A 21754-nucleotide genomic window follows, 5' to 3' on the forward strand; every position below is an offset into this window, starting at 1 on the left:
AACTAGACTGTAAATTCAACTTTATTTATTTCTTTAAACTTAACTAACTTGAATTAGTTTTCTTTGAATCAATAAATTGGTTAGTTACTTTTGTTGGGTTGCTCACTACACTTTTTAAATACTTTTCTGCATCTTTACCTAAAGGATTCTTATTAACTTCCTCAATTTCATCAAATGCTGCTTTTGCGTTTTGTATCGTTTTTCTAGTATCATCAATGTGGTTTTCATTAAACTTTTCTTTCACTACAACTTCGTGGGCAGATTCAGTTTTTGTTGAACCTTGGTGCATTAAAGTATTAGGTTTAGACATAAAAAAAGACTAAAAAATAACATTTATCTAGATTAGGAACGTATCTACCAAACCAGTGTTTCTCAAAACGATGAGCCTGTTCATTAGGGGGCTTTAAAAATTGATATTTTTTATAATTTTAAGCTACATATTTTTTATACTTATAAAAAATCACAAAACACCTCGTGCAAAGCTTGAGGTGACTTGTAGAAACTTAAAAAAAGGCTTTGCACGATTTTCTGAAAACAACCCCAATGTAAACTGCATGGGACCTAAAAAACGCAACACTCGAACTTTTAGCTAACAAATGTTTTAAATGTGCCAGTTATCACAAAAACACATTTTGCGGAATTTGAACCAATTTAAAGAAATTTTATAAATTTTCTGTATGTTTAATTTTTGGAAATTTTAAGTTTTTTTTTGAAAAAAAATCAAGAAATACCGTAAGTAAAATCTCCAAACACCATTTTTATAAGCACTCTACTGTTCATATTAGTGCGCATAGAATTTATTCTATTGTGCATAGAAGTTTAAAACAGTTTTTATTTTTTGCAAAATAAGTATTTAGTTTTTGGTAATTAGTTTTTAAAAGCTAATTTTCGACAGTTTTTCACTAGTTTTAGTATGTTTATTACTTGTATATTAAATTATTTATTTATAGTTTAAAACATTCAAAATTTCAAGCTAATAACTTCTTATTACAGATCCTATTAAGTTCGCTGGAGTGTAGATCAAAAACAATTTACAAAGTACTTTTCAATTATTTACAGCATCTATGTAGAAAATGTATGATATTTAGTTTATAACAACCGTATAATATAACACATACTTTATCTACTGGCTATTATTAATTTATAGTAATTATGGCTTATCTTTAGTTAATACACATATTCATCTACTTTATCTTCTATCCTTTTCTTGCAGTACTTATTATTTTTTACAGAGCTTTGTGAATCTGTTTTAACTTGTTTAACTCAGAGAAACATATGCCAGTTCATTAAAGAAAAAAAATTGCAAGTTTTTTTATCAAAGTTAGTTTTATTAATAAAACGCCTATACCTATTTGTAATGTGTGCATATAATTGTTTTTTAAGACAATACAATTAGACAATATAATAGATTCTCAGTGTTAGACTAATACAAACTGAAAAATACTTCTCTTCTAAATACTATTTGCCAAGATTAAACTGTTAAAACTTAAAAAAAAATCTAAAGATTACCACCAAAATGAACTAAAAATACATTCATAAAACCTTTAGCCACACGAAAAAATTATTCTTAACTATTTAATTTTTATCAAAACTAAAAATCTCCTGATGCTTAAAATCTTTTTTGCACTATAAGAAATATAATAATTATATCTTTAAAGAAGTCATAAAATAGATAACGCTTAATAAATTTACTAAAAGTGTGATTTTTAGAATAATAATCTTTATTGATCTAGTCAAAAAATACAAACTTGAAATAAGTGGGAAATTATACAAGCCAAGATCATTTTTAAATTACCTCACAGGCCAGTGATAAAACTTATAATTATATTGTTTTTTTTTAAACAAAGTAAACTAAGTTATTGAAAAATATATGATTTTTATAGTTTCAAACTACTATTTTAAAACTTCATACATTTTACGCATATAACTATAAGTATTGCCAAAATTTCCAGAGACAGGTATGCTTCGTATATACTCAAAGGTGACATCTAAATTACATAAGACAAAACATTCAGTAGTATAAAGTATACAAATATTTTTTTAGTCGAAAATTTTAATTACGTCAAAAATATTAAACATGTCAATTAATTGAATAAAAAAATATGCCTGTGGAAAATTTTTATAATAGTACACATTTTTTTGACCAGAAATACTAGAAACTATTAACTTTTTATATTATCAACTTTAGTAGTTTTATTTTTATTCATTATTGTGGCACAGATGCATTAATCGACTTAATAAAAATTAATTTAAAAATAATTTCAGAAAACAAAGCATTTTAAATTCACACTATTTAATAGAACAACTCTGTCTGTAAAAACGTTAGCATTACCACTAAGCTAAACGTGATTGTTAAATTTAAAAGTTTTCAAACTAAAATTGTAATTTGTAATGTGAAAAAACGACTATAGTGGGTGACAACCATGTTTTTCGTAAAAGATACTACTTTTAAATAAAAAAAATTCGATAATCAGTCGAAAATAATTTTAACTGTCGTATTAATTATAAAGCTTAAACATGAACAAAAGAAGATAATTGAACCTGCTTAAAAAACTAAGGTATACAGTTATAAACATTAAAATATTAAGGTTTATAAATTTAAATCACTTTAATTTAATTTATAAAAGTTTCAAGCATCGGTCTTAAATACAGGTGTTTAAAGACCTAAAACCCAAAGACCTAAACATTAAATATGGTATGTCTAAAAAAATCTTTAACTATCTTATTTTAATAGAAAAACTTTAAGAGATAGTCTATATAGTTAAATTTTATTAATATCAACTAAACCAAATGATTATTACACAAATAAGTGTTATACTAATAGCAACAAACTATATTTTTAGAAATGCTATTTACGAAACAGACATTATTACTATATAAACGTTAATGTTAATAAAGAAAACAACTCAATTTTAACTTCAAAAAAATAATGTAAACAATTTTAACTATCTAAAAAAGTAGTTGAGAAATATATTTTAAATAAAAATTACATGAACAACTTAATTATTTTTAACATTTATAATTTAATAGAATATTATTTTCAAGACTATAATTATACTTAACTAAACTTAAAACACATTTTTTATATAAACGAAGAAAATTTTAGGATAATTACTATTTATTTTCGTTTAAAGCTGAATAAGAACTATAGATAATTAATTTTAGCTGACTTACTCAAAGTATTCTTTTTTTTATCTGTGTTACTTTGATTTTGATTGGAATCATCTTTAGTAGTTGGTTCTGCAACTCTTACGTGATCATTTTTTGATGAAACACTTCCATTAACTTCTAATTTTTTACTTGAATCAGACTGAAGTTTTTCTGGTTTTATTTTTGTTACTAGTAAAAAAAAAATTATAATCTTTTTTGGTAAGTAAATTAATATTTTGATAAATTATTATTGTAAAAAAAAATATCAGTTTATGCTCTAAGTTTATATGTATTATAGCAAATGTTACAACAATCATTTATGCAAGTAACTTTTTTTTGATAAAAAAACGTTTTTGAACTTGTTATATATTTTAATTATGCTTATTTAAAAAACAGCTTGCTAAAGCAAAATTAAGTGAATTTATAGCATAACAAAATTATAAAATTGTAAGTCATGTTAAAAAAAACAATTTACAAAGTATACTCAATTTATTGAAAACTGACGTGTTATTAAGGACATAGGGGAGGAAATTCAAATCACAACTTGATCTTATTTTACATAGTTTTAAGTAAGCTAGAAAGATGCTTTTTACAGATTTTAAAAGTTTAAAATAATTTTTGAGATATAGCAGGTCAAAGTCGGAGGCAACAATAGGTTCCTTATGGGAGGCGCAAACTAAAATGACAAAAAAGACTGTTTCACTAAAAATATATCTTCTTCTACATTCTAAAAGATAACTACCACAAACTTTCAGGAAATTTTCTTTGCAATATTTAGAAAATTCTGCTGAAACAAAATAAAAAAAGTTAAAAACACACATTTTATAAAAAAATAAACAAAAAAATTTTTTTTTACCATAAAGTTTTTATTATCTAATTTTTAAAATTTTGTTACAACAGAATTTTTCAAATATCGCAAAGAACATTTCCTAAAAGTTTGAGGTAGTTATCTCAAAAAACGTAGGAGGAGATAGATTTTTAGTGATTTCTAGTTATTTGCAGTTTTAGGTTGCGCCCCCATATGGAACCTATTGTAGTCTCCGACTTATACCGGCTATATATCAAAAAATATTTTTATTTTTAGAAATGTGTTAAAATCAACTTGTAGCTTAGTTAAAACTCAATAAAATAAGACTTAATTGTGAAAAAGGTGTTTTACCCCCCCCCCCCCTTATGCCCTTAATTTAATGTTTTTGTATATTCCAACAAACTCGTTTCGTTCGGATCTATATTATAAAGTATTATTAATAATCAAAAACGTTTATACAAAGTTGAGAAACTTAAACTCAAGACAGTAGTAAGTAATAATATTTATGATCTAGTTTAAAACGCTTTGTTAAAAACATATTTTCTATTTGATTTTAAATAAATTGACTTTTCGAGCGTTAATTATTGTATGTAAATTCATTTCATCCAATGCTCGCCATGAATGAACCTTATATCAACAAGTAACTAACTTTAAACAAAAAGTTTAGATCTTTCAATAATATCTCAACAAGCGAATTGATATAAATTACCGTATTTTTTGTCTTCGCTAGAACTTATTGTTTCATCCCATTCAGACGAATCGAGTTGATTAGTGTTCAATTGGTTAAGAGAAGTTGGTGTTTCAACGGTTTCGTCCCAGTCAACACGCTTTTTAATACCAACTTCTTGTACGTTTTCTTCTATGAGAATGCATATAAGTAAAACTAAGTAGTTATATTATGACTTTGTAAAATGTTTTGATTACTTTAATTTATTTAACAAAACTCAGCAAAAAAAAATAGAACTATGTTTTTTTATATATTGGTGTAGAAAACAGTCACCATCACTAAAATTAGTTTTTATAAGTTCATTTTAAACAAAATTCCAACTATTAAAATACCCTGGAATATAGTGCTACCTAGTTGATTGATACAAAAGCCATTTATATTCAAAACTAACTTAATACTTTTTGTACAAAACTTTAGTATTTTTAACGTGGTTTTAAAGATAAGTTTTTGGTAAGCTCAATGGAAAATTAATTTATAAATATACAGGACCTGAAAAACTTAAGAAAATTTTTGCTTAAATTGGAAGATTTATTCTAGATCTACTTATTAGTCTATACTTAAACATAGTCATCAACTAACAAATTAAGTTTTAAAATAGACTTTCAAACTTTTTTTAACACGTAAAAACAAATTAAATGTTGGCATAAATAGTTTACAAACTTTAAACACCCGTCCACTTTTAAAGTCCCTTATATTTTTAAAACAAACATGCATTTTTAAATATAAAATACTACATACAAAAAAAAGCAGCTCAAAGTAACAACAATCAAAATTAAAAAACATATAAATATATTATAAAGTAAACATTTTAATACTTTTAGGTGTTAAATTTAAGTGATCTAGTATTATTTAGTTTATAATAGAAGTTAGAGCTGAAAAAATTAATAACAAAACAATTAATTTCCATAAGTTACTAATAGAAACTTTTTTTTTACGATTATATACTAAATTTTAATTGAAAACTTTACAGGGTTGCCACTGGTTTTTAAGAAATTTCTTCCAAGTTTTCTGAACTTCTTCCAGATTTTTGAAAGTATATGTTTAGTATAAAAATTCTTAAAGGTTAAAAATCGTGTTAACTAGAATAACAACATTAAAAAGATACTGTAAAGCTATTTTAGATATGCTGTTTTAATAAAAACAATTTTTGATGATGACAAAAAAAAAATATTTATATGATATATTTTTCATGTAAAATCAAAATTTTTCTACTTATGTAAAAGTTGTTAAAAATTCCAGGTTTTTTAGTGACTTTTGTTCAAAATTCAAGGTTTTTTTAGCCTCAACTTTCAAATTCCAAGTTTTTCCAGGATTCCAGGTTTTGTGGCAACCCTGTTTTTCAAACTATAAAAACTGACTAATACTATATAATTTAAGCCTTAATATAGAGAAGTCAATCATATGTTGGACCCCTTATTCTCTTAATTGCGTTTTCGTCTTTCTAGTTATTTCTGAAGATAAAATATCTTATGAAAGCTATTTTTTGCATTTTCACACCCTATTGACTTTATTTAACAACTATAAACATAAAATGTATCTTATAGCTTCGAAAAAATCTAACAAGTAAGATAATGTTGTAAAAAGTAAGTTACCTTTTCTCCAATGTCTTTGACTACTTTATATACTTTTGATTAAAATTTCATACAAAAATAAAAATAAAAATAGTTTTTTCTTATGTACTACATGGCATAATATTTTAGACTTTCTATTTATACAGATATGTGTAAACAAAATTTTGGAAAACTATCAACTATCATTTTTACAGTATATTACACTTTGGTAGAAAAACTAAACATTAAAAAACAAACCTTTAACATTACTTGTATCTTCTTTGCTTAAGACAATGTCTGATAAAATGTTACGGACAACGTCGTCGTTTGTAGCAATTTCTTTGAACGTTTTTACGAACTCTTCTTTGTCAATCGAACTAGCAATACTCGAACTAACATCTTCCTTAATACCAGAGCCTACAGTTGGCTCAACCACTACCACAGCTTTTTCGATTGTTTCCCTTTGTAGGCTTGCTATTCCTCTAGACAAATCAGTCATTTTCTGTTGTTTGTGTGAATCGTCTACAGACTTTTGAATAGCTAATTCTATTGTATTAAGCCTTGTTCCAATTGCTAAGTAAGCTTCTTTTTCTTTTATAGGTTTGTAATTAGATAATTCTTTCTTTTTATTCAAAATTTGATTTTGGTAAAATTGTAGCTGGAAATCATAACTTTTAGTTTCATCATTAATTTCATCCTCTGTAAAAATACTTTTGATACTATCAAGCAAGGAATTTATTTCAGCTTTAAGTGAAGTAATTTCAATAGCAAAATTTCCTTTATTTTTAGAATTTTCTTCGAGAATATTGAGACTTTGTTGCAGATTAAAAACTTCTTTTTCATCTTCAGCACGGTACTTTTTTTGAAGTTCATTTAGTTCTAATAATTCATGTTTGATATTTTTAATCTTTATCCTATTTTCAACCACTACCTTCGATTCTTCAAACTTTTTAAATAGATTTTTGAATGCCACTAGTTCAGATATTGGTTCATAATCTACAAATGCAGTTTTTTCATCTAGAACTTTTTCTTTCAAAAAGAGAATTTGCTTTTCTAAACTTAATTTCAAAACATTGTCTTTTTGAAAGTCAAGTCTTCTATTGAAGTCGACACTAGCTAATAAACTATCTATTTCCTTGTATGATATATCAAAATCAAACTTGTTATCATAACACTGAGTTTTTAAGTCTTCAAATTTATTTTGAAGTTCTTTCACTAAAGCTTTATCTGATTTAGAGTTTTCTAGCCGCTTGCTTCTTAAATAATCTACATCTGAAAATAATTTCAAAATACGTTTTTCATAATAGTTGTTTATTAATTCATCAAGATCATTAAGCATAGTGCTAATAGTTTTATACAAGTTATTTTCTACAATAGGTTCATAGTTTAATTCTTTCGCAGTTTCTTGATCTAATAACTCTTTATATTCACTTAACATTTTTTCAGACTTTAATTCATCAAAACTCTCTTCAACATTTTGTTCGATGCTTTTCTGTTTGTCTAAATAACTTTTTAAGGAACTAAGGTTAGAATCTAATGAGCCTACATCGAAATTGTTTTCGTTTTCTATTTTATTATAAGCTTGTATAAGTTCATTATACTTATTATGAAGAGCAGACAAAGAAATTTCATCTTTATTGCTTCTTGAAACTTTACGAGACCTAATTTCATCAAGTCTTTGTTTTATTTCTAAAACTTGTTTATGATTATATTGACTATCTGTAAGCAAGCTAACTTTTATTTTTACATTTTTTATTTTCTGCTTTAAATCGATTGCATCTTCCTCTATACTAACTAACAAATCATCTTCATTTACTCGTACCTTTATTAGTTTTTGCAAACTATGTACTTTTTCAAATAAATTCATTTCTGATATTTTTGCAGCTTCATTTACAATATCTTCTTCGTTTTTTTGATGCTTAAATATTGTTAAGTGTAGATTAACTAAAAGAGAATCTATATTTTTAATTTCTTTTTCAATTAGTTCAATATTTTCCTCTTTCAAAAAACCTTTTTTTAATTTAAATTCGAGTTTTAAATTATTAAACTCTAACTCTCTTTCTTTAAACTCCTCTTTAGTAGCATTTAGAATCATTACATTATTTAACTGTCTTTCTTTAAAATCATCTTCGTAACTTAATAGTTTACCTTTGTATTCTGAATATTTTTCAAGACTATCTTTTATAGACTCTTCAATATCATATATGGCATCAACTAAATCGCGAGAAAATCTTTTAGCATCAAACATAGACTTCTGCCTTTCAGCAAGAGATGCTGTTCTTTCATGAAGTTTCTCCATACACGTCTTGTGATTATCTTCATCAGTGAATTCCAAAGGTGGAAAAACTTCTCCAATGGTTTTGTAGCGAGACTCTAACATCTCAACATCAGACTTAATTTCACGCAGTTCTTCAGTGTTTTTAAGTTTAAGATCATCAGTTAGCTCGTTTTTGTTTACCTTCATTAAATCGATTACGGCAGAAAGCTTTGACTTAACTTCACGCTTTTTCATTTCAGTCTCTGTGCTTAGCTGCATTTCCTTTTCTCTAAGAGCCTTGTGTTGCTTAATGATCTCTTCCAACTGTTCAGCTCTCATCTTTTCTTCTTCTTCATAACTTTTCCATTCCCCATCTTCTTTGTAATCTTTAATAAAAGACATACGTGGAAAGATATAATGTAAAGTATTGCAATCTGCCAATTTACATTTTAACTTTTTTGTGTTATTACACCAAGGAGCAAGCTGAATTGAATACATGCTGGTGTTTATTGTTGGCGACAAGCTTTTACAATACTTGAAATAATTTGAGAGTTTTTGATACGGTTTTGTAAGTTTTTTATTAGAAAAACTTGCTTCATAAAGAGTACTATGGAACAAACCATGCAAATTACTCTTTTTTAAATTAATTTTTCTTTCACAAACAGAACACACAGCATACAAGTCAAGAAAATTAGAGCGGTCAAGAAAATTACATTTGTTAATTACACTCGTTAAGTTGTTGGAAAATAAATAATGTAGCTGTAAATTGAACCAAAAAACATCAAACCAAGCTTTACATAAACTTTTAGACTCAAAGTAATGACTTTTTTTTGACTGGTTTTTATGGTTAACATAAAAAACTTCTTTTAAAATAAAACTTTGACTTTTATTGTAAATACTTGCAAGTTTTGTTAGCTTTATTGATTTAAAAAAGTTATTCAAAAAATGTTTGTAATCCTCTATAGGTCTAGAAATGTTAAAACTTTTTAAAAATAAAATAATTTTTGTAGCATCATTTAAATCTTCATCAACGTTTGTTACAGCATTTTGATAATATGCACTATGTACAGCACATGAATCAGAAATGTGAAAAACTTCTTTTAATAAAGAACAAAAACTAAAACCCTCAGTACTATTATAAAAAGAGTCCAAAGACTGTGAATTTGTAGTCTTCATTGTTTTTATAATTTTTTTAAAAAAGGAACAGTCTTTAAATTTAGTAAAATTATAATTTTCTAAAGACCTGGTGCAATTAAATACTTCATTTACTATTGTACACATGGATTTTTTTATATTCATTGAACCTAAACAACTTAAACTATTTTGATCATTAGTGCTACTAAACATGTTGCTCCAATAGATGCTTCCCTTATTTATTTTATCATTTATAAATTTTGCATCAGTATCACTTTGTAGAATTTTGTCAACTTTAAAAATCTCGCTCCATAAACTAGTAAGTCCAGAAGAAATATTTCTAGTTTTTTCCAAAAATGTTTTACAACTTATAGGGCTTTTATTGTACTTAAAAACTTCATTCATAAAACAACAAGTTTGAGTCTTGCCTACAAAATAGGTTTTACATTTTAAAGGTTTGTCATACTTAAAAACAGCTTTCATAAGGTACGTGTAATCAAAACTGTTATAATTAATAAGCAACATATTACTTTTGCATTTCAAATTATTATCAATAAAAAAAACATGTTTCCAAACAGAAGAAAAATTATCATTGCGTTTTAAATAATAGTTGTCTTTTAAAGATCTAGGATATTTTTCACGGAAAAAGACTTCCTTAAACAAAGATGTGTAACCTTTTTTATAAAAGTTATAGTCAATACATTTTGTTAGTTTTTTTATACTAAAAACGTTTTCCAAGAGGCTACAGAAACCATAAAAGGTTTTACTTTGATTTTTAAATTTAATAGTTTTATTAAAACAAAAAACATCACTAAAAACACTGCAAGAACTATTATTATGACCAATTAACTTATTAGCTGATGTAAACCCCATACAGCGATCTAAAAGAAAGACATTATCAATCAAAAAACTCAAGTTTTTCACACACCCTGAATTAAAACCATGCTTAAAACCAACATCATAGTTATCATGCAATACAACATCAAAAGTTTTGTCATGCGAATTACCTTCACTTTCTAAATTTTCAATGTATTTTGGCTGTTTGCTCTCGTCAGACTTTACTTTTTTTAAATTGAATGTATTTCCATTCTCAATATAACTAGGTTTGTTCTTATACACATTCATACTTAATACACTTTCATCATAAGACTTTTGTTTTATATATAAGTTATCATAGTATGAAGTGAAAAACTTTTCTTTACTGTAGATGTTATCGATAAATTCTGAATTGTCAATAGGCTTATCTTTGCTAGGGATTACTTTGTTATTACCTTTTACAGCAAGACTTTCTATCTCTTGTTTCTTATCAAAGGTTGCAAGATTATTAGTCTTCATAGAATTAGGCGCAATTAAATTTAAAAACTGATTCATCCTTTCATCGGTACCGCTTAGTTTTTTTAATACTTCTTTTTCTTTAAGATCATCTTCAACAATTTTAACATTCTCAACAATTGAAATTTGGGATTTTTTTGTATCTTTAGCAACGTCTTCCACAGTTTTAATTTTATTTTCATCAGAAACTTCAGAGTGCTGTTTGTTGCTTTTGATGGTTCCAACAATAACATTTTTATTTAAGTCAAAAATGTCATCAGTTTTAACTTGAACTTTTTCAGAGTTTTCATTATTTGCAATTTTAACACTATCATCGAAAACTTCTTGTTTTGTTAGTTTTGGCCTACTTCGAGTTTCTTGTTTTTCTATGATCAGCTTCTAATGATAAACATTATATTTGTAAACAAAATCTTGAGTAACTATGAAGATATTTCAAACTTACTTGGCCACCACTATTTATGGTGTTTTTCTGCTCAGACGCGCGTCCTAAGAAATCCTGTAAGTTAAAACTGTTAAAACAGTAAAAAATTGCTAAATTTATAAGAAAATTTAAAAAATTTCAGTTAAATCTAGAATTTAAAAATAATATTTAAATTATTAAATACAATAAAGTTTATCAACTAATTATACTTAATTATACTTCAAAACTATTTTAACGTACATCAAGTATTTAGCAATCATTTGTTATTACAAAAATAAAATAAAATTACAAACTTAAAAACTTAACAACAAGAAAAATAGTCTAATGACAAGATATTCTACGAGATTATAAAAAATCATTTAAATTATTTTTTTTACTTACAAAAAAAATTTTTAATTAAAACTCAAACTATATTTGTATGTCCAAAAGCAATAGTTAGAAGTAAAATAAAGTATATTCGAAAGTACTATGTAACCACTTAAATTAGATAAAAGAATTTTCACTGTATTTGCATTTGTTAGTTTTAACTTGAATTAGTTTGCCTTAAATCATACCATAAGTTTTAGAAGTTTATAGTTGTTTTTTAGAAGCTATATATAAACTCTTTTTAACAAAAGTATAAAGTTTAGTTTTTCTATATTGCATGCTATCATTATCAAATAAGTAGATACACCATGATATAAGTCTCTGCTTAAGTTTTATTTGTAAAAACTAGTTATTTTTTATTTATATGATAGACTCTTTAAAATTTAAAGTTGTGTTGGTAAAATTAAAGCTAAACATTCATTAATTTAAAATTAATGAAATACATTGAATCGACTACTGTTAAAAACTACATTATTGTAAACTAACACCTTCTAAATCAAAACTTATCAAATGTTTTAATTTAATTTTGCTGAATTAATCATTCAATTTACTAAACTAAAACTTTTCAAGCAATAACAAAGTAATTACATGTTTTATGAAAAAGAATGAACAGTGACTCTAATTGAGCAAAATTGTAAAATAATATTAAAAAGCATTGTACTAATATTTATAAAAGACAAAATAAAATAAAGACAATAATTTGTAATTTATATATTACTTAAACTAATAAAGTATCACTAATAAGTAATAATCATGAAAATGACTAATAAGAATGATATAAACTCTTAAATTGAATTTAACAAAAATAAAATACAAAAACTGGTTACTCCTTTAACTAAGTTAAATTTTACCACATACAAATATCTGAAAACTTTAAATTTAATTATTGTCTGATATTGTGAAATTATTTATGTAAGACTTGACAAAAACTATAATTCAAAAACTCTTAGATAGAAATATAAGAACTACTAAAGAAAACTTTATAGTTTTATAAGTTATTAAAAAGTGTTTAGCTTTTAGAAAGTATCATTAACTGAAGTATGTATGCAGAGTCTAAATACCTAGTACAGAAATGAATGTATAATAAATAAATATACTTTTTTCTATTAAACTTCAAAAACTATGTATTTTAACTATGTCTATAATAATTTCATCAAAGTAATAATTTTGTCAACCTCAATGTATTTTACCACTTAAAACATTTTATAAAAAATATAAAAGAATCAAACATGAAAGTGAATAAAGAGTAATTTGTTTTTATTTTCATTCGATGTTGAGTTTAAGCATAGAACCCAAAGCTAAATGTTAAAATGATTTCAAATTAACAAAGTTATTTGTCATTTTACAAATTGTTTCTACATGTTACCTTGGTTTTCACTATAAAAGAAGGTTTTTTATGATAAACCAGTGTTTCTCTTATAAATGTGCTCGGAAAAAATCCAAACTTTTTGCTCCCTAAAATCTGTAACACAAACATTGAAAAATTTCAAAAATACATAATTTTAAAATAATGAACAATTCATCTAATGCATAAGGCAACTTTTATTGTTCTCACGTAATTAAAACCATGTACATGTAAAAAATAGTTCATACAATGTTTTTAATATGAAATTAGTTGAAACATAAAAAAGCATTTAGGCCATAGGGGGGGGGTCCGACATTTTTTTTTTACAAAAATTAACTTTGGTTTTTATATGAAAGCTTTAAATATAAACTACGAGCCTGTTTTTATAAAATTCAAAAATATCATTTAACTTTTGAGATATTTTATTTTTTGCAAAAAGTTTCCGATACAAACGTATGGACCGCAAATTTTTCGGGGTCAATTTTCTCCAAAACTTAAAAATTCACTAAAAATCTATCTCCTCCTTCATTTTTCAAGCAATCTTCTTCAAATTTTCAGGAGATGCTCCTTATATTAAAAGGAAAAAAAACATTACTTTAAAATTTTAAAGATGTAAAAAAATAAAAAAAATTATCACAAAAATTAAAAAAAACTGTGTTTTTTTTCCAAAAAAAATAATATTTTTACATTTTTTTTTTTAATTCCAAAGTAACGTTTTTTTTTTCTTTTTGTTATTGTATAAAGATTAGACTGTGAAAGTTTGAAGAAGATTGCTCAAAAATTGTAAGAGGAGATAGATTTTAATTTTTTTTGCTGTTTTAGTTTTCCCTTTCCATAGGGAACCTTTTATGCGGCCCGACTTTGACTAGTCATATCTCAAAAAATAATTTTAATTTTCAAAACGATAAAAAGCATCTTCAAGCTTAGAAAAAACTCTTTTCAACTTGTAAAAAACATGGCTTACACCCCTATGACCTTAAAACATTTGAGTTACCTTAAAATTGAAAAGTGTATAAAAGAATCAACTGAAATCGAAAAATCTAGCTGCTTTGTACAAATGTTTCTAATAAAACTGTTCAAATTTTTAAACAAAACTTCCACAAACAAAAAAAATCAATTAAACAAAATTTAGACTGCACCAAAATTAATTTTTTTTTTTTTTGTAAAATATCAAAACTTAAAAATAGTACAAGGAGATTTTTAAAAAATTAAATTATTTCTATTAAACATTAACGACCTAAAAGAAAAAATAGATAAGCAAAAGAATAAAGTTTTATCACACAAAAACAATTAACAAGTAAATATAGTTAAAATCAATAGCAACAACTTTTTATTTAAACTGCATACAATGTTTAATGACTTTTTAAAAGCCACAAAAAATTAAGGAAAACTATTTGTTGAAATGAGCAGAATTAAAATTATAAAGACCATTAAAAAAAATTAATCCATCAAATACGTTAAACAAAACATTAGAATTTTAAATAAATAATCTTAAATTATAAGACTTAAACGTTTACTAAATACTATAGTTACAAGCTAATTCATAACTATTATAACTATAAATAAAAACTTAAAACTTAAGGACTAAAATTAAAACAAACAAAAAACAAAACAAAAGAGTAAAACTTAATCGTAAATGTTTTTATAATTATTAATACTTATTTTGAGAATTTAAACTAGATTTAAAAACAACTGACTAAAAATTAAAACACTGTAGCTGTTTACTCAGAAAAAAAACTACTATTAAACTGCAATAGAGTAAAATACCATAAGAATGTATAACATTTTAAAAATAGAGTGTAAAATAAATTTACCGTTCCTCCCCACAAATGAGTCTTTTGACCTGCATCTTTTGCTGTCACTTTAACAATGTCCCCTTTCTTCATACTTAAAAATTTATCATCTTTTGGTCGATATCCTATCTTTGCATTGCCTTCAGATATTGTTTCTGTATAGAGTTTCTATTAAGTTTTTTTTTTTGGATTCTCTTAGATAAACATTTTAATTCGTAAAACCATTATTGATAATATAGTATAATAAATCAAGTAAATAATATACTTAGTTTACATATATATTTTGGTGTTTTTAAATCTTACCAAGACATCATAAATCTTAGAACAACACTAAATGAAAACCACTACTTAATTATTATCAATTTACTTGCAGACTTTTAAACTAAAGTTTTTGTAATTATATTTTGGTTTAAAACCAAAGTAATACATTATACACATAGTCAAAATGAACAATTTCAACCTGAACAATCCTTATTTATGCACTTCATAGTTTCAGAAATTTTAGCATAACCAAGGGCTAAACAAGGCATTGCAAGACACAATGTCAGTAAATATTTAACCTTAATGTTCATGATTTAAAAACATTTAAGCTCTGTAAAATTATATTTCAAAATAAAAAAGACTAACACATTTAAAACTTTTCATTGTATCAGTGATATTTTATATATTTATTAATTTAAATGAATAGTGTTTGAATTAATAATATGTCTATAGTGTTATAGAAGTTTGTAAACTGCAGTATTCAGGAGTATTTAACTTTTGATGTTTCTCTACAAATTTGGGCTCCTAAAACTTAATCTACATAGGTTCCAAATTGTACAAAAAGATCACAAAAAAAACAATTTGATCACCTTTAAAGCTAACCACCCAGGCCTTTTTGGCAGAAAATATTGTAAAAAAGTTTTGCACTGGTAATTATTTTGAAAATACATTACTTACCTTTATTAAGCCTCATCAGTATATAATGAAAACATCAATATTTTCTTTTTATAATCATAATTTAATTAAATAACACCACTGACTTTTTATGAGTTTAAAACTCTTACTATAACACACTAAGCATCATAATACAATGTGCTCCAATTTATGTCACATCTAATCAGATAAAGCTGTTGCTAAGACTTTTATAAAGTACTAGATAAATTTAGAGGAAAAATTATTTTTGTACAGGCTGTTTTATAAGATTACCAAAATATGTAACTACTTATTTAATTAACTGTATTGAATGACATAAAAAAACCACTTTTGTGTATTTGTTTATACTTTTCTGTTTTTATTTTTATTTTAAGATTTTTTTAACCTGTTCTTAACAACATCTTACTTGTTTGAGCAAAAAGTTTATTATTTAAAAGAAGGTTGGTACAAAAATATTTCAACGTATGTATAATATACTACATCTAGCTTATTTCACTTTTATAAATTAAGATACTATTGTACCATAGTATTTTTAAACAAATGAAAAAATAAGATTTTAAATTTAATTACTTTACAGATTAGTGAATAATTAATTTCTAAATGTGCCATGAAGGTATCTATGTTAAATTTTTAGTGTTTAACTCTTTTCAAACTTTTAGATAGTGTAAACAACATAAAAGTACTTTCAAAATTAATTATGAACCAGTGGCATATTTGTTTTTTACAGGATAAAATCAGACTGAACAAATATAAGTACTTTTATAGGTAAAATTCAGTTGTAAAATTTTTAATACATTAGTTAGAACAACAAAAAAACAGGTTCACGTCTATTAACTAAACAATTGCAAAATTTTAACTTTTTTTATAAATAATTGTTTGCTATGGAGCAATTTGTCTGATTATTTCCAGTAAAAACCAATTATAACCAGTGGCACTTGGAAGAAATACAATAGAAGGGGCTTAAAAAGTTTGGTTTAAGGACCTGGTGTTTAAATAAACCTTTTGATTATCAAGTTAAACACCACGGATACAGGGCCAGACTAGGGTTTTACAGTGAAACTTTAGCAGTTGTAACATTAACATATGTTTATTAACATATGAATTTCAAATTTAATTATTCAATTTTCTATGAAAATTACAAAAAATTGATCTATGGTCTTGTTGTAGATCAAGATTTTTATCTGGATGCAAAAAAAATACATTGTTGATAGTCTTTTTATTATTTAATAATAAGTTAAAAGTGTTAGCATTAACTGTTGTTATGTTTTAAAATACACTCACATAGATAAATACGTAAGCTAGCTAAAAAAAGTCCCACAGTAGACACTTAATCAATAACTAAAATGATTCGATGCAGTACATACTTAGTAAAGCTCTCGCCAAGTGTTCGCTTAATATTCACGTAGTTATCGAAATTTTTGTTAGTTTATAATTTATTTTGTAAAGATTTTTAAAAACTAATAGGAAAATCATTATTTAGTACTTCAAACCTTAAAGATAATGCTTGTACTGTTTTTAAGACCACATTCGACTTCTTATTAAAAGTTCTTCAATAAAAGATTTGGTGGAGTACTACATTAAATGCTGCATCTTCAACTAACTATGCAAAAAACACGATGTAGAATTTTTTCTTGTATTCGTCTAATGTTGAAAAAACCAAACGCAAAAATGCGTTTGTTGGAAACAAGTTAGGACTTGAAAATAAAAGTTTAATTCCTTTTTTCTTTGTCGTAAGTTTGTGAAGTTTTTTTTTATCTTAGTAATAAATCACATGAAAAGCTAACATAAATTTTAAGTCCAAAAACTTTAAAAACACTTTTATTAAATAATTCTCGTAAAAAACGGACAATACTGTACAAGACATTAGAAGGTATCGGTGGTGTGCGACTCGAAAACCGTATGGTTCTTCGTGTATCAGGTCAAAGGACCAAATATTTTAAGCGTTTTCTTTTTATTTTTCTATAAACAATAACTAAAAAAAGTACTATACTAGACTAAAACAAATAAATACAAACTTTTTATTCAAGTTCTGGTTTGCAAATCAATTTTCCATGTTTGGAATTTTTTGAAAAATGACGTCAAAAAAAGTAGTTAATCTTCTTTTTGTAGAAGTTTTTCCTAAAAGAAGTCATTTTTGTTCAAAAGATACGAGCGTTGTTTTTAAGCGGTTTATTTTGCGAATATACAATGAAGAATAAAAAACTTATAAAAACTAGAATAGGTTGTAAATTTTAACTCTGTAATGTCAAAATTATTCTCAAATAAGAGTAAAGTATGAATTAAATGTTAGTTTATAAACGTATATGATGATTTCATTCATATACTATATAAAAGTTTTAATTGTTCAAAACCATATTAAACTTAATAATTAAAAATTAGACCAAATTAAGAAATGCTAAAAAAAGAAGATTGTATTTTTATTCTAGTTATAACTTTTAATATTTTAATTTAATATTCTACTTGAAACTTGGATTAATTTTTTTTATGGAGCTGCTGCAGTAATGATAAACTGCAGTGAACTGAAATTATCTGATCCGTAAACTAACTTATCGGATAGTTCATGATACATTTGATTTGTTAGATTTAAGATTTTTGAATCAAAGAAAAACATCAAAGAATTAGACCAATCTGTGTGATCATATTGTTTAGCCTGAAATAAGTTCTTAAAATACTACTACAACAGTATATGTTTTTAATATAATATATATATTTAAAACATGTTTATAGTACAAAAAAGCAACTAATTTTCGTATTGTTTACTAAGTTTCAACGTTAAACACATTTCATCAAAACAATATAAAGTACATAGCAAAAATTTTTAAAGAGTCACAAAAAAACACGTTATGACATTTCAATCGAAATTAAATAATTTTAGTTAGCTTATCTTAAAAACAACTTATGTACAAGTTAACTTATTTTTGCTTAGTTTATTCTTGTTTTTAGTTTTATTTAGTCGCTATTTTTTGTTATTGTTTAGTGTTTTTTGTTCTTTTAAAATAAATATTTTAATTGTGAAGACAGAGTTACTGCCTTTCTTTTCTTTTATTTAATAATAACTCTTTTTTTTTATATTTTCGATTTCGTACATTTCTAGGCTTCATAAATGACATGTTTTGTTGTTTTTCGGTTTTGTTTTTGTTCTGCAGAGTATTTCGCATTTTAAATTATAGTCTTTGTTTGCGTCTTTTAACTCCCATAAACAGTTCGATAATTCGGTATTATGTCTTTTTAATTTAATATTAAAGCTTGCTTTATAGTTGCTATATCTGTTTTTAGATTTTGTGCTTGTTGACCCACGTTGAATTTTGTTATATTATTTGTTTTTATAGTAGCTCGGTAGATTATATTTTTTGATTGGCAGTTATTGTTTAAAGGGATTTTTTTTTTACAGTTGCCGGTTTTTTCTTGTTGTTTGAGGTTTAGGCTGTTTAATATTTTGTTGTTTTGTTTAAGAATTTTTGTTTTAAAAGAAGCTATAAAAAATTTTGAGTGTGTTCTTGTTCAAAATTTTGTGGTATGGGTGATTTGTGCCAAAGTGTTTTTTTACCAAGTCTAACAATTCTTTGCCTATTTTAGTGGTTTCAGTTAGGGAAAAAGGTGGGTTGAAACTTGAAATGAGTTTATTTTTGTTTTTCTTTGCTTTTGTCCTGTATTATTTGCTTTTTGGTATGTTAGATTAAATTTTTAGTTGGCGGATTTTAGTGCTGATTGATAATTATGTTTTATACGGTTAAAAGATTCTTGGTTACTCGATAAATTGTTTAGTCTTTCGTTAATAGTTATATGTAATTGTTTTAATATTTGACTAGGGTGGTTTGATTGGTTGCTCACGTATAGGATATCCGAATTCAGTTTTCTAAATGGGATGTATGTTCTGTTAGGTATTTCGATGTCTAGAAAGTCTGTTTGGATTAGGCCTGCATCTTTTATTTTAAAAACCGATTTGTTAAAATTTTTTTGTAGTTCTTTTGTTGTGTTTTCTGCGGTTCTCGGCGACTTAGATTGGATGACCGCAAGGCCATCGACTCTATAGATACTGAATACTTCTTCATTAGAACTATTAATTTTCTTAATTTCGCTTAGCATGAAGAGTCCTACCATATCGCACACTTCGGCTCCATTGTAGGATCCCATGCTAACGATAAAAAGGTCAGAGGTGTTTATTTTTTTCCCATGTTTTATTTTCGTGAAAGATTGTAGACTTGCAGGAATGAAATATTATTTTTTGGTCGTTGTCTGTGATTTGTGTGAATTTTTCAGCTAATTTTAATGAATTAATTAAGGCTTTTTTTTATATGGATGGGTAAAACTTAGTGATATCAATTTTATAAATCAGGTTTAGGGGTTATTTTTAGTTTATTGAACCAGTTTGTAACGCTGTTGGTGTTTTTCCATTGATTTAGTTTTGAGCCCACTAATGTTCTTTAATTTATTGTGTCTAATTTAGCTTAGGTAAATTTGTTGAAAGAGGATTTGGAAGGGTTCAAAAGTTTACAGTTTAGTTTGTTTGGAAAGTCTTTTTTGTGGTCTTTGATTGTAATGAATGCAGGCTTTTCTTCTATTTTCTTAATTTTGCTATTTACATTGTATTTATTGATGAATTGGTAAGTTTCTTCATTTAGTTTTTCGATTATTCCCGGGTCTGATTTTTTGTAGTCTGATGTGATATTTTTTTTCAAAGTTTTATTGTAAAAAGTTTTTGTCTACTTCGTAAATGTTAGTTGATTTGTCAATAAAATAAACAATTTTTCAGAGGATGTTATATTTTTGATGTCTTTTTTCATAGTGCTAAATAAATTGTTGCTGTATTTATTTAATTTAATGTGACTTATTAACTTGTACAAAACGTTTTCAAAATCAGCTAATCTAATATGCTTATATATATTTAGAGTGGTGATCTACCGGATCCACTATTTATGATCCGGCCGGTCTCGGATCTTATTTAAGTTTAAGATCCGGCCGGATCTAGATCAGGTTCTATTTTTTAATTTAAGATCCGGCATCCGGATATTTTTTTAAAACAGTGTCCGGCTGGGTTATAAATAATTTAAGCATTATGTAGTGTTATTAAAGAAAAAACTTATAAAATTAATTGTTACAATACAATGCTTTCTAACTTATTTGGTCGGTTTCTTTCGAGAAGTAGATTTATTTAATTCAGCTAAAATAAATGTTTTTGAGTATTTCTAAGATAACAATAAACGTTGTAAGTCATAGTTTCACGCTCAGTAAGTAAAAAAGTTTTTGTTGTTCATTTGCTTTACTACTGTTTATTTTATCACATTTTCTGTTAAAAGTAGTGTAATAATGTTTAACTACTAATATATTTTATTAAACGACAAAAATACGCCCAAAATATTTGGTCTTAGGACCTGGTGCACGAATAAACCTTTTAGTTATCGAAAGGCACACCACGGATACCTTTTAACGTCTTGTCCAGGACTAAAACCAAATAAATGCTTATAAATAAGTAAGTCTTAAACTGTAGAAAACAACAATCTTAATTTATTTGTTATAAGTTTAAAATGAGCTTAGAAGCAATAAAGAGTTATATAACAGAAAATTTTTTAGGCAAAAACACAATAGTTTAAGTATTAAACTGAAAGAAACTGATCGCTGAAAGCTAAGTTTTTCTATTAAAATGGATCTAGATCCGGCGAAATCTCAGCTAGGATCTGGTCAGATCCAAGCAAAAGACAGCCGTATCCGGTCGATCTGGACTTGAAATCCAGTGGATCTTTAGTTTAGAATTTACTTTTCTTGACTTGATAGCTTTGTAGAAGTGTGTTGGCTTGTTAACACACAGAAAAAAAATATTTAGTATAATAAAGAAAAAGTACTGTGAAAACTTGTTTTTATTATGAATATTTATATAATGGTCAAATGACATCAGTCTCAAACTGCGTCCCTTGTACCGATAAAGACTTTCTGTGGAAGAAGGAGTTTGTTACATCAT

At 25.5% G+C, this 21754-nt stretch overlaps 1 protein-coding gene across 4 annotated transcripts in view; it reads right to left on the minus strand.

Moving 5' to 3' along the window:
* The window catches only part of LOC145833926 (uncharacterized), a 42348-nt gene extending 26871 nt beyond the window's left edge, over nt 1-15477 (minus strand). Inside the window, exons 1-9 of one of the 4 annotated variants that reach the window (XM_082941198.1) lie at nt 15344-15477; nt 14905-15038; nt 13112-13207; nt 11401-11454; nt 10634-11336; nt 6494-8878; nt 4668-4814; nt 3175-3321; nt 49-279 (exon numbers count right to left, since the gene is read on the minus strand). In XM_082941198.1, the coding sequence (XP_082797324.1) occupies nt 49-279; nt 3175-3321; nt 4668-4814; nt 6494-8878; nt 10634-11336; nt 11401-11454; nt 13112-13207; nt 14905-15038; nt 15344-15455 (4009 nt within the window). In that variant the 5' untranslated portion in view covers nt 15456-15477. Of the gene's footprint in view, nt 1-48; nt 280-3174; nt 3322-4667; nt 4818-6493; nt 8879-10633; nt 11337-11400; nt 11455-13111; nt 13208-14904; nt 15039-15343 lie in introns of all 4 variants that reach the window. The other 3 variants (XM_082941197.1, XM_082941199.1, XM_082941200.1) reach the window with 3 other exon arrangements.
* Nucleotides 15478-21754: the final 6277 nt, after the last annotated feature.

Source organism: Thalia democratica, chromosome 4 (assembly GCF_965202585.1).
Source record: "Thalia democratica chromosome 4, ktThaDemo2.hap1.1, whole genome shotgun sequence".
NCBI lineage: Eukaryota > Metazoa > Chordata > Thaliacea > Salpida > Salpidae > Thalia > Thalia democratica.